Source organism: Muscardinus avellanarius (genome assembly GCF_963383645.1).
Source record: "Muscardinus avellanarius genome assembly, chromosome: 2".
NCBI lineage: Eukaryota > Metazoa > Chordata > Mammalia > Rodentia > Gliridae > Muscardinus > Muscardinus avellanarius.
In genome coordinates this window covers 60,162,199-60,175,495 of record NC_137787.1, presented here as the reverse complement: position 1 = coordinate 60,175,495, position 13,297 = coordinate 60,162,199, and the positions used below count along the sequence as shown (strand labels likewise).

Sequence of the window (13,297 nt, the reverse complement as noted above, 5' to 3'; positions counted from 1 at the left end):
CCAAACCAGCCCCCTCTTTCTGGGCCTCTGTTCCTGTCATTTACCCTGCCCTCAGATTCCTGGTACCCAGAATGGGCAGCCTCGGAAGAAAGCAAAGTATGCAGCGCCTCCTCCAACCACAAAAGCAGAGGGGTTTCTCCCCAGCTCTTTTAGAACCAGGCCTGGGTGCAGGGACTGCTCACAGCCTAAGAGCCCAGGAAAATCCCATTTACTCCAGAGTTTGAGGATTATGCAGATGTATGTCTACTCTTCTTAACACCACCCACACACTCTTGTCCCACCCCCTGGCTCATTTCAGGCCGTCTGTGGGCTCCACAGGCATTTCTTGCATCAGACACCCAACTTCAACAACTGGCTCTGACCTAGCCCCACTATCATATTATCTCCTAGCAATGCAGACTTCTGCTCCTTGCTCTGTCTACTCCAGGCCCAGATTTTCAGTAAAGACCTGCATCCAAACCTCTTGTTTATAAAGCAGATTTCTGGGTCCCACCCCAGACTTACTGAATCAGAATGTCCAGATGTGGTACCTAGGGACCCGCGTTTCCAAAACACTTCACTGAAGGGCAGTCAGGATGCATGTTATATTTGAGAACCACTGGTCAAGGGTCCCTCTTGCTTGGTCCTTTGTTCCCCTTGGTTCTTTGTTGCTTCTCTGCATCTACAACTAGGCTCTTTTTTCCAGAACTTGTGGGACTCCATCCATGACTGGCTTTTTTTATGGTCACTAACCCAAATGCTGAGCAATTGTCTCATGTTAGGGAAGATCCCACAGATCCTTTACTTTTGACTTGATCTCAAGAGCAAGTTCCGTGTTCAAACTGCCTTGGATTCACATCCACACTCTGCAACTTACCTGCTGTGTGACATCTAAGCAAGTAGTAGAAACTCTCTAAGCCTAATTTGAGAAGTAGGGACAATAAGAGTACCTTCAGGCCCTGCATGGTGGTGCATACCTGTAATCCCAGTACTTAAAAGGCTCGGACAGGAGGATTGCAGGTTTGCGGCCAGCCTCAGCAACTTAGTGAGACCGTGTTTCAAAATAAAAAAATAAAATAGGGCTGGGGGGTGTAGCTCAGAGGTAGAATGCCCCTGGGTTCAATTGCCAGTTCTCTGCACACACACACACACACACACACACACACACACACACACCTTCAAAAGTTGCTATACTGTGTTTTTTTTTAAACTTATATAGTACTATTATGTATCGGGCAGTATTCTAACTGCTTTATATACATTGACTCATTAGTTAAGTGTTCAAAATAGTGTTTGAGACAACAATTCATGTTCTTTATTATTTCTTTTAGCAATTAGGTCTTGACTTAGAGACTTGATTCACTCACCAAATCCCCCTCACCCTTTAAATTTTCTCCCACAGTGCTAAGGGATCAAACCCAGGGCCTCATGCATACTAGGCAAATGCTCTACCACCGAGCTACCTCCCCAGGCCTCACCAAATCTTTAACTCAGCAGAGGATAAAAAAGGCCTGGTCACACAGGAAGTATGGTCAGGAGAACATGGTTCTGGTACTTGTCTTTTTGCTGCAGTGGGTATCTCAGTACCTATCTTTGTGTGTGTGTGTGTGTGTGTGTGTGTGTGTGTGTGTGTGTGTGGCACTGAGGATGGACTCAAGGGCCTTCTACTTCCAGACTACACCCCTGGCCTATTTTATATTTTATTTGGAAACAGGGTCTCACTAAGTTGCTGAGAGCCTAAGTAGCTGAGGCTTACTCTGAACCTACACGATCCTTCTGCCATAGCCTCCCAAGTACTAGTATTACAAGCATGCGCCACCATGCCTGGCTAAGACCTATCCTCTTCAGCTGCAATGCCTATGTCCTACTTGTATCAGAGCTGCCCCAGGAGAAAAGTGTCCCTAGGTCCTTGGCGGGAGGCCTCACACCCACATAGGCATGTCTTTGACTCCTGCAGAAGGCTTCAGTTCTTTCAGAGCACAGGCCCCATTGTTCAACCTCTGGAGTCACCTTCTGCACCAGAACCCTGTCTTCCTATTAGTTGCACCCACCCAACTGGTTGTTTCTCTGGTTCTTCCATAGCCCCAGGGCAAGAACCATCTTCATTCTCTTGAGATCTGAGGTAGGATGGAAAGTAAAAGGCCAGTGGGCAACAGCAGAGAACACCAGGAGCCCTACCACCACCATCCCACCCTATCTTTTAACCTCCTTGTGCCCTATGATCTAGACTATGGCTGAATCCCAGACCCTGACTTAGGCCAGAGTAATGCGAAGGTGGCTTAGAGAGGCATTATCCCTCAAAATCTCTATCAGCCCTTCCAATTCTTTGAAATTCTTTGTATTTTATATACAAAGAGTTAAATAAATGTGATTTCAGACTATACATATGTGAAGGAACACCCTGCAACCAGGCTCCACATCCTTCTCTCTGGCTTCCATGGCTTCTACTTGTAGAGTCTCTATGTGGGCCTCCACAGTCTTTGGCCAAGCTGCTTTTCTTGACTTAACAGGAGTTTGTGTGGGTCAGGTGTTCTCTAAAAATACACAGTCTTTTCTGCTGCTAGCCATGTCAGGAGCAGCTCTGCACATGGGCTAGGGCTCAACATTGAACTCCCCAGCTACCCTCAGCTCCTGCACCATCTTACCCCAGTTCCTTGGATGTTAGCTGGCTACCACAGCTCCCGCATGCCTTGGGACCACTGGAACCTTTTTCTAGCTCCTGGCCCTGAGTCAGACCTCCTGCCTGAAGGCCCTTTTCTTTGGGCAGGACCTCGTATCCCACTGTTGGCTTTTTACTCTTCCAGAGGATGCCAAACTAGAGCTCTGTTGAGTGACCGTCATGGGGGAGAGGGGAGAAAAGCATTTCTCTTTCAGTAGTTCAGGGCCAAGAATGTGGGATCACTTTTTTCTCTTGCTCAGCCCTTCTCTGGCTCTAACCTCACTCTGTGTCCTTAAATACCAGCCCCAGGTATTATCTTTACTCCATCTGTCTTTGTCCCAGGAGTTCCTCCAAAGCCCCATCCCACCTATTCCTTATGATTGAACAAATATAATTTAAGAGGAGAGCTCAACACTACCTCCAGAAAAGAGGCTTAAGAGTTAAGATCAGAATATTCTTTCCTAGGCCGTTCATCAGGGGTCCTTAGGGTGGGCAGAGGGCTGACCTGCATTGGGATTCCTTCCCTCTCTCCTTCCTGGGAGCTACTCTGGTTCCTGGTTGTAGGAGTCTTACAAGGGGCCCTATCTTTATAAGAGCTCACCAGACAGAAGTTTCCAGGACTGGTTCTGTGTGTGTGTGTGTGTGTGTGTGTGTGTGTGTGTGTGTGTGTGTAACTGGGTACTGAACCCAGGGGTAGTCTACCTCTGAGCTACATGTACCCCCAGCCCTATTTTATTCTTTATTTTGAAACAGGGTCTCACTAAGTTGGGGAGGGCCTCACAAGTTTCTGGGGCTGACTGCAAACCTGCGATCCTCCTGTCTCAGCCTCCCAAGTTCTGAAATTATAAGTATTTACCACCATGCCAGGCTAAGGACTGCTTTTTTCTAACCAAATAGGGAGAGACAACACCTAAGTCCTACTTTACCCAGAAAGTAAATCTTCACAGGTGTTGGATTTTTTTGTTTTGCTTTCTGTTTATTTTGTTTTTGTTGTGGTTTGGTGTCACCAAAGATTGAACCCAGGGACATTTTACCTCTGAGCTATACCCCAGCCCTTTTTGTTTTGTTTTGTTTTGAAACAGTCTCACTAAGTTGCAGAGGGCTTGGCTAAATTGCCAAGGCTGGCCTTACCTCTGTGGTACTCCTGTCTTAGCCTCCTGAGTACTGGGATTATAGGAATGTACCACCATACCTGGCCCTCACAGGTTTTTCATTTTTTTCTCCTTGGTACTAGGGAGTGAACCTAGGGGTATACTACCTCCAAGCTACACACTCAGATCTTTTTAATTTTGTTTTGAAACAGGGTCTCCCTAGGTTGCTGAGAGTCTCATTACATTCCTGAGGCTGTTCTCGATCCAATGATCCTCCTATCTCAGCCTCCCAAAGTACTGGGATAAGAGGCATGCCTAGGTTCACAGGTTTTTTTGTTTGTTTGATTTCTGGATGAATTGGGATTAAGGATGGTGATTGAGACTTGCAACAGCTACAGTGAAGACTGTGCCTTACACAAGAAGGTAGCATTATATAGCTTTACTCTGTACATTGATTTTGTTTTGGTATTGGTGATTAAATCTAGGGGCATTCTACCTCCAAGCTATACCCCCAGCCCTATTTTTTATTTCGAAACAGGGTCTCCCTAGGTTATAAGAGGCTTACTACTTGCTGAGGTTATCCTTGAACCTGTGATCCTCCTGTCTCAGCCTCCCAAGTACTGAGATTATAGGTCTGTGCCATCATGCCCAGCTAGCTTCACAGGTTTTTAAGAAAGCTCAGTGTCTCCTCTCTTTCTCCTCTTCCAATACCACCAGTATCTCCACTGAAACCTCTTAAGAACCCTAGTGCCCCGGCGCATGCTAGCCCTGCCCTCCCTTCATGCTCAGCTTTTCTCCTCTGCTTCTCTCCCTTTCCTCCAAGGGAGAAAAGGGACAATTATAGTAGGTGGATTCTTGTTCCTTAATCATTTTGCCTGGGTATCCTAAAATCAGAAAACAATTGAAAATGTCAGCTTCAATGTATTTGTTTCTCTCCTTTTCCTCACACATAGCTTCCTTTTTTGGTTTAAACATACAGAGTAAGTTATATAATGTTACCTTCTTTTGTAAGCTACAGTGAAGGTTGCAAGTCTCAGTCATCATCCTTAATCCCAGTTCATCCAGAAATATCTTGTGAGCCTTGATTTGGTGCAAGATGTTGTGCTAAGCACTATTCCTCCTCAGACTGCCTTCTCCTTACCTCGGCCCCATGGAATGTTCACCGCAATTGTGTAGAAAGTCATTTATCTTTTGGTCAATTTTTATTAGCTTAAGGAAAAAAATTTTTAACTCCTCAAACTTTAGCTTTTTAAAATAGGTGATTATTAAGGAGTAATTTCAAAGCTTCTCACCTAGTGCTAACAGAATCAGGAACAATTTTAAGGGTTATTTTACTCATTATTTTAATAACAGATACCACCTAGTATGAAAATCCTACATAGCTAATAAAAAAAAAAAGAAAAAGAGAAGATTAATAGATGTCCTACTGCCTGGGCTAACAGTCCCTGGTTTTCTAGCTAATCAAAATCAGATCAGGAAACAAGTTTGGAAATGTATGTAGAATGGGGTGGAAGTTAGGGTGCAAAGAGATCTTTGTACAAAGGGACCGATTGTATGGACTCATTGGGACTTTGAGATGGAATTATCATAACTAAGTTTGATTTAGAAATCATCTATATGTGTGTGTGCTCTACAAATTTACACAGAACACCCATAATTTCATCAGCATAGTCAAAATCACACGTTTCACACTGTTTGGAGGCAGCTCTGGTGGGACCTTTGGAGGTGCTGGGGCTCAACTCTCTCTTTTTGTGCCCCCTCAGAGGGAGCTGGGGACATCTTTCCCGCTGCCTCCCCTCTCCTGCTTCTCCCTCCTCCCTCCCCCAGACACCTTTCCCTATAGAGCACTTGGCCCTTTCCAGGCTTTTCAACAGGATCAAAACCCTCCCTCCTCCTCTCCTGGGCTGAGCCCATGGTGGGGAGCAGGGTCCAGAGCCCTTCTGAGGACCCCACTCAGATACAGGCAGTCTGGGACACGAAATTTCAAGCCCTACAGTTGGGGACACGGTGGGAGTGGGGACATCTGACTTCCTGGGCTCGGGTCCTTCCTTCGAGAGCCTCATTTGCTTCCTCACACCCTCTCCCCTTCACACCAGGGCCGTTTTATTGTTTTATAGCCTTCTTTAGAGCTTCAGTTGCCGAAGATTCTGATGGGGCTATTCTCCACTTTCTCACTTCACCAAACCCCAAGTCTTGCTGTTTTAAACAGTTTGGTCACTTGCAAAGGCTTCTCTTTCAGATCTAAGCAAATTATAGAAAGCCCTGGGCATGTGGCTATCTCCAACATTCGACAAGCCCATCCACAACAATACAGGGGAAGCCAAGTGTTAATTCCAACTGCCACCCCACCCCCAAGCCCACCCAGCTTCTTCCTAACCACTCTTTCTCTATTGAAACTTGAACAAACTCTAAAATAATTTCCAACTTCTGGTACAAAGCAAGTAAGAAGTGGCCTTTGACTTTCGTTTCTACCACATCTAAAGCTAGAAAAAATGATCAAATAAACGAGTTGATAGTACTCACAGCGAATGCAGCCAAAGAATCATAAGACATGCCCACCAACCAGCCTTTTCCAAATAGCACTACCTCCCAATTTAAACAGGCTTCTCTGAAAAGATGCTATTTGAAAAGCCTGGGGTATTGATATGAATATGACCTCCCTTGCATTCTGGATATTCGGAACTATTTAAATCTGAGGTAACAGTTGCAGTGAACCTTTATTTAGTGAATAAAAGTTTAAAGGCAAAGGTTATTTATGGTTCTGCAGAGATGGGACCTGAGTGGCTATTTACAAGCACGTGATTCCAATAAACTTTGTTTTATGGCTTGAGAGTTGACAAGCCAAAATATAATTCCCACCATAAATTAGGTTAAGAGCATACAAGTGCAGATGCTTGGTTCCTGGAGCAGCTATAGGAAAGTGAGAGGCTCCAGCCAGCGCCGGCTCTGAAGGAGACAGTCCCACTCCCAGCTCCCCTGCCCACCAGGAAAGAAAAACAGTAAGTCACTTATTACTTTTTCCGCGACCAACTCAAGGGGGTGGATTTCTCTGCCCTTTTTGCCTAGGGAAATCCCACTTAAGTTAATTCTAATTTTAGACTAAACAAACCCTAAATTAACATTTAGAATGGCAATACTGGCTTTCTTCCCCTCCTTTCTGAACACAGAAAGTTATGAAGCAGAAGCAGAAGGGACTTTGTGTCTCTCCTTCCCAAGACGCAGAATATAACCGGTAGTCTGGGTGGGGAGAGAGAGAAGACGAGTATGGAGATGGCTTTGCCCCTGAGATTTCACAGAGAAGATTGCTATCTTAGAATAAAATTGGAGAAGACTAAAAACTTAAAAGCTGGACACCAATCCCTGAGAGGACCACTGCTTTGTAAGATTGGTTTTTGGGGTCTCCCAAGGCAATTCTGAAACATTGATATCATACTCATAATCTAAATCTAAAGCATCACCATTTACCTTTAAACCCATTGATTTTCTTCCTCCTTGGTTACCCTATGGGTCCTCATTTCCCCTGGAAATTGCCCTTTGTTTTAAATTGGAGGAGTGGAGGGCAAGTCCCAGCCATGCCCGACCTTTCCTTGGGGAAGAGGAAGGTAGGTTTGAGGGGACACTAGTTGGGGCTGAGGAATTTGAAACCAATCCGAAACTAGAAAAGGAAGCTGAACCGCTCCCAGAGTGAGAGAGATGAGGAGTTGGGGTGGGGGGGCAGATGGACCAGCTACCCCTCCGGATGGACCCGCACCCACCCGGCCTATTGCGCAGAAGGAAACACACAAAGGCCCATTTTCTTCTCGCTTCCGGGTTCCACCCTGGGGAAACCCTGTTACAGGCAATTCAGAGTCCGGCCAAACAACCAGTAGGGTTTCACCCAGAGGCTCGTGGAGTGGAGAGGTGATGGAGACCGAACTCTTTCATAACCTGTGGGTCTGCCCTTGGGGACTTCGGTCCACAGAGAACTAAGTACGGTTCCCAGGGACCGGCACCCAAAGCGGGGTGGCCTGGGTACTGGTGGGGTGTTTGGGCCTCCTCATTTTTTCTGTGTCTTCTTTTTCTGCTTTATTATCCTGTGGAATTTAAGTGACTCCTCCTCTCCGTTTTCATTGCAACAGGTTCGGACCGTGAGAGAGCGCCGCGGTAAGTACCTTCCCGTTTCTTCCGAATCAGTGGCAGTACTAGTCCTGGAGGGTGGTGGGCGATGGGCCGTGTGGGGAAGGGCGGGTGGGAGAACAGCCCTGCCTCCCCAGGCCCCGCCGGGCTTTGAGAGGTGAAGGCTCTACACTGAGCTTCTGGGCAGTTTTTCTGGGGGCCTAGTTCACAGTCACCTGCCCAGGGGAACCCGCCCCGCGGGGTGTTGCCCTGTCTCCTCGGGCCTCCCCAGCCACCTTGGCTTTTCAGGCTTCGCTGACTGGTACAGGTGCAGCTCGGCTGAGCACTTCGTTAAGAGCTTGCAGCTAATTAGCAGCCCACCCTGTTAAGTTGCCGCAAGCATCTCCTCCTGCTGAACCAACCCAAGTGCACACCAAGGCAACACGATCCCCTAGGAAGCCAGCCCAACCTAATCCAGCCCAGTCTAGCCCAACCTTCTGGTTTTTTCTTTTTTAATATATTTATTAAAAGATAACCCCAAAACTTAATCCTTGATGACCTCCGGTTTGTTGAATAGGTGCTTTTCCAAGAAGGGCTTCGAATTCTGAGTTTTACACGGACACCCCACTCCCATCCCTCCTCTGGCCCCAACACCGGGCACTGAGCCCTGGGCTAGGGACACTGGCTGAGCCAGAAGGTTATGATCCTTCTTGTTCACCTTTGTTTCTCCATAACTGCAGTTTAAGAATTTCTTCTGCGAAGTCGCTGTGGCCAGCAGCCAGGAAACAGCAGGATCGGGTGGGGTGGGTGGGGCCAGGGGCTCTTGGGTCTCAGCTTGGAAGTTTGGATCTCTCTGAGTTGCCTGTGCTCTGGAAGACAAGTTTCTGGGGAGGCCTGTGAAGTGCTCAGGAAGATCATCTTTTGAAAATGGTGGTATTGGTGGGAAGAGTCAAGAGCCCCTCCCTCCTTACAAAACAGAGGTGATTTTATTTGAATGGGATTTGGGAGAGCTCCAGGAACCAGGCATCTCCCTCTCTAATGAGATACCCTGTTGCCCTAGTTGGAGAGGCTGTGCTGGGCTCAGGGCCAGGTTTCTTCACTCAGTTTTTGTCTGGGTAGCCTAAGCTGGGTAGCCTGGTGGACTCCCTGGGGGCTGTGTTCACCGGGAGAAGTTGAGATGAGAAGTTTCCCTCTATGAACCAGGCTGACTCAAGTGAAAAGGACTCAGGGCTCCAGGCTGAAAACTCTAGTGTTCGAAAGACACCCCCCCTCACCTTCTGCTGCCCTGGCTCCTGGGCTTATCTCCGTGGAGGCTGCTCAGTAGCAAACTCACATTTGGCGCCTTGTAGCTGAACACAACACAAAAAGCCCGAGAGATCAAAAGCATTAGAATGGGCAGTTGAGCGAGAGGTGAATATTTAACGCTTTTGTTCATCAATAACTCGTTGGCTTTGACCTGTCTGAACAAGTTGAGCAATAAGGTGAAATGCAGGTCACAGTGTCTAACAAATATGAAAATGTGTACGCTCTCGCCTGGGTCCCCACCCAGCCTAGCAGGCTCCCCCAATTTATCTGGATCAAGCCTAGGTAGGCCCAGTATCCCTAGAAAGGCAGGTAGGCAGAAACACTTAGCATTAGGAAAAACTGGGAATACTCTCCCAGAACAGATTCAGTAGCCTTAGAGCTCTTGTTAAAACTGGCACCAGGGAAACCCCTGCAAAAGAACTTAAGCGGTGGAAGGTGGAACCGAAGAGCCAGGAATGGGAGGGGGAGCGTGTGTGCAAGCACAAAGTGCAGTTGACGCGAGCAACTGATTTTTACCAGGGTTGATGGAGGAGTCTCCCTGCCCTGCCCCAGCAGACCCAGGCCAGAGGCTTAAAAATAATTTTTTAATTATAAGAGAAGGAGCAAAACAATACTTAAAAATTTGCACATCTTTGGCCTACTATCAGGCATCCAAAAGCCCCTCTCAAACCAGAGCATCCTTCTGTCCCTGAAATCTGTGTAGCCCCCGAGTGCATCTGGGTTCTTGATGCCATGGACAGCATAGAGGCGCTGGGGCGGGCAAAATTCGTGAACTTTTGTACTCTTGTGTGCTGCTGTCGGCAAAGCAAAAATAATGAAACTTTGTGATATGTTTGTAAATGATTTCAAATGACCCCTCGCCCTGCCCTTCACCATTAGTGCACTGGCCTCCGCACAGGCGGCAGGATGCCTAGGAGCAGCGCCTGCCTCGGGGTCTGCAGTAGCAGTGAGACCGAGAGGACCGGCACCGGCGAGGGCCCAGGAAGGTAAACGTGCGACTTCTGGGGAAACTAACTCAGCAGCCGGTGTGGCTTGGCCAGGCAGTGGAAGAGAGCAGGCAAAGGCTATTTCCCGCTTGCCTCTTTTTCCGTTACTGAGGGCATTTTACTCCTTTTTGGAAAATGCCACTTGATAAGGGGGGGAGGGAATTTGAATCCTAAGAGGGGGTAATAAAGCCACCATCTCTGGGATGGATTATTTTTTGTTCTTTTCTTTCTTTTCTAACAAGAATGTCCTGGTTGCTCAGATGCACGGTAACACTGGCCCTGGCAAAAGAATAAGAGAACTCGTTGCTGCAAATTGTCACCAGGCTGTCAGTCTACCTGAACTGTCCCCCAAAGCACGGGTGGCTGCGGTGGCTGGTAGCTGCATTGGGCTGGTGTTGGCTCTGAGGAAGAGGCCAGGGCTGGCAGCAATCTGAGCACCACTCTGGGTAGGAGAACCTGGATGTTGTAACGTTGTCTATATATACCCTGTAGAACCGAATTTGTGTGGTATCCACATAGTCACAGATTCGATTCTAGGGGAATATATGGTCGATGCAAAAACTTCATGTTTCTCCGGAATAGCCAGAGATAGAGGTGGAAGCTAGGGGCAGCCTAAGTGGGCCAGCCACCTCTTTCTGTTTTATTACCTTGGACTCCAGGAGGATCGACTGTGCCTGGGGACATCGGGCAGCCTTTTCCTCAAGAAGCTCCTCACCTTTAAGTAGAGGCTCCAGTGAGTGCTGCCGTGAAAAGAAACCCTAGTTGGTTGCATGGCTGCAGAGCTGGAGGGCTAGGTTTGGGGGTGCTGGGGGTGGAGTAAATGGGCAGCCAGCTCTAGCCCCAGCTCTACCCTCCTCCAGGCAGGGGCTTGAAGTGCAAAAGTGCCCAAATAAAGGCTCACTGGCTTTTAGGGCCCTTGTGTGGGGAAAAAGCTAGCTGGGAGGAAAGTCAGTAGACACCTCTGGGGTACATTTGGGTGAGGGGAGAATTCTGCACCACCTTCCCTGCTCAGCCCTCAGCTGCAAGAGCCTGGGCATCAAGGGCTTCCAGTCACATCAGCAAGACTGGGCTTTGGCTAGAAACACCCTGTCCTGAGCACTGGTAGAAAAGCATGGCAGTTACTCATTGCCTAACTTAATTCAGGCCCGCCAGATTCTGGTAACTTTTGGGTGACCCTGATGAAGACAAAGCCGGGAGTCGGTCTTTGTATGGCAGGGTCCAGGCTCCCGCGGGCTGGGCGGGCAAGCTGTCTGCCTGGGGCACTCTGCCCAGCTCAGAGGCCACCTGGCCCACCCACCCTTCCTTGTCCTGCACCCCAATAGAAGGATTCATTCTCTTTTGAACTGTGCCCACTTTGGGGGGAGGTCTGTTCTCAGGAAAAGGTGAATGAAGAAGAGGGCATGGGAGGTTAGCAAAGTCAGTGTCAGACAAAAGCTGAGATTACCTGCTGGAAATAGGGGCGCAGGGGGGATTGGAGCTACCTTAACATCTGGTAGGGGCCCTCAAATGTGCCACAGCAAGTCACTTGATTACACGTATGTTATTTAGTTAAATTTGTGAAAATTATGAGATGCTCACCAACCCGGTGATAAACTCGCTCCCTCCCCATTGGCTGGCCTGGTCACATGGCCGCCCAACTTTATTCAGTTGACAGCAAGTAGGAGGGCCCTATGGAAGAAGAAAAAAAGACAACACGAGAAAAATTAGTATTTTCCACCTTCTGAAATTAATGGCCATGAGTTCGTATATGGTGAACTCCAAGTATGTGGACCCCAAGTTTCCTCCATGCGAGGAGTATTTGCAGGGCGGCTACCTAGGCGAGCAGGGCGCCGACTACTACGGCGGCGGCGCTCAGGGCGCCGAGTTCCAGCCCCCGGGGCTCTACCCGCGGCCCGACTTCAGCGAGCAGCCCTTCGGAGGCGGCGGCCCGGGCCCGGGCTCAGCGCTGCCTGCACGGGGTCACGGACAGGAGCCCAGCGGCCCCGGCGGCCACTACGGCGCCGCGGGAGAGCCGTGCCCGGCGCCCCCGCCCGCGCCCCTGCCCGGCGCCCGGGCCTGCAGCCAGCCGGGCGGCCCCAAGCAGCCGCCCCCCGGGACGGCACTCAAACAGCCCGCCGTGGTCTACCCCTGGATGAAGAAGGTGCACGTGAATTCCGGTAAGGCGCGGCCCCCACCCCTCCAGCCCCAGGGCCTGGGCCCCTGGGAGGGGGGCAAGTGGGTGGGGGTGCTGCCATTACTCTCCCCATAAATTTTTATAGCCGGGGGAGCAGGCCGGGAGCATGTGGCTGGCTGCTTGGCTGTGGGCGCAAAGGGGGTGGGGATGGGGGTGGGGTGGGGGAGGACTCCATTTTTAGTGCTGGGGGGGACGCAATGGAAAAGGGCCTTTCCAAAATGCTGAGGGACTTCGGAGCTCTCGGCGGGCCTGGGAGAAGGGAGCACATTTGGGGACTTGGCGGCCAGCTGGGGAGCGGGTGGGGGTGAGGGTGTGCGCCTGGGAGAGGGCGGGCGGGCGGAGGCTGCGAGCTGGGGAGCGGGGAGGGCTGAGGCCTCGGCGCGCCAGGAAGTGAGCCGCGGAGGCCAGGGGCTAACGAGTGGCCTGGCGCTGACCTGGCTGCACTGTGTATTTTGTCTCGCAGTGAACCCCAACTACACGGGCGGGGAGCCCAAGCGGTCCCGGACGGCCTACACCCGGCAGCAAGTCCTAGAACTGGAAAAGGAATTTCATTTTAACAGGTATCTGACGCGGCGCCGTCGGATTGAAATCGCTCACACCCTGTGTCTCTCTGAGCGCCAGATCAAGATCTGGTTCCAGAACCGGAGGATGAAGTGGAAAAAAGACCACAAGCTGCCCAACACCAAAGGCAGGTCATCCTCATCTTCGTCTTCCTCCTCCTGCTCCTCCTCAGCCACCCCCGGCCAGCATTTGCAACCGATGGCCAAGGACCACCACACGGACCTGACGACCTTATAGAAGTGGGGACCCTGGGCCCATCCCTCCCTGCGCTCCAGGCTGAGCCGAAGCTGCGGGGTCAGGCTGGGCCTGCTGGCACCTCGCTGGGCTCTAAGGTACTGTGGGGTGGGCCTGGGATAGCAGGCCGCCCTCGGACTAGGTTAGCATCCGGCCGAGGGCACCCCCTCCCTTGAGTGAGGACGGGGGTGGGTGGGGTGGGCGGGATTCTCTT

The 13,297-nt window shown here is 50.0% G+C and overlaps 1 protein-coding gene across 1 annotated transcript; it reads left to right on the top strand.

Moving 5' to 3' along the window:
• Positions 1-11,844: 11,844 nt before the first annotated feature.
• HOXD4 (homeobox D4) lies at positions 11,845-13,086 on the top strand (the record flags this gene model as incomplete). Its single annotated transcript, XM_080689126.1, has 2 exons — positions 11,845-12,271; positions 12,752-13,086. 2 exons carry the CDS (start codon positions 11,845-11,847, stop codon positions 13,084-13,086), a joined length of 762 nt encoding a protein of 253 aa, XP_080545252.1.
• Positions 13,087-13,297: the final 211 nt, after the last annotated feature.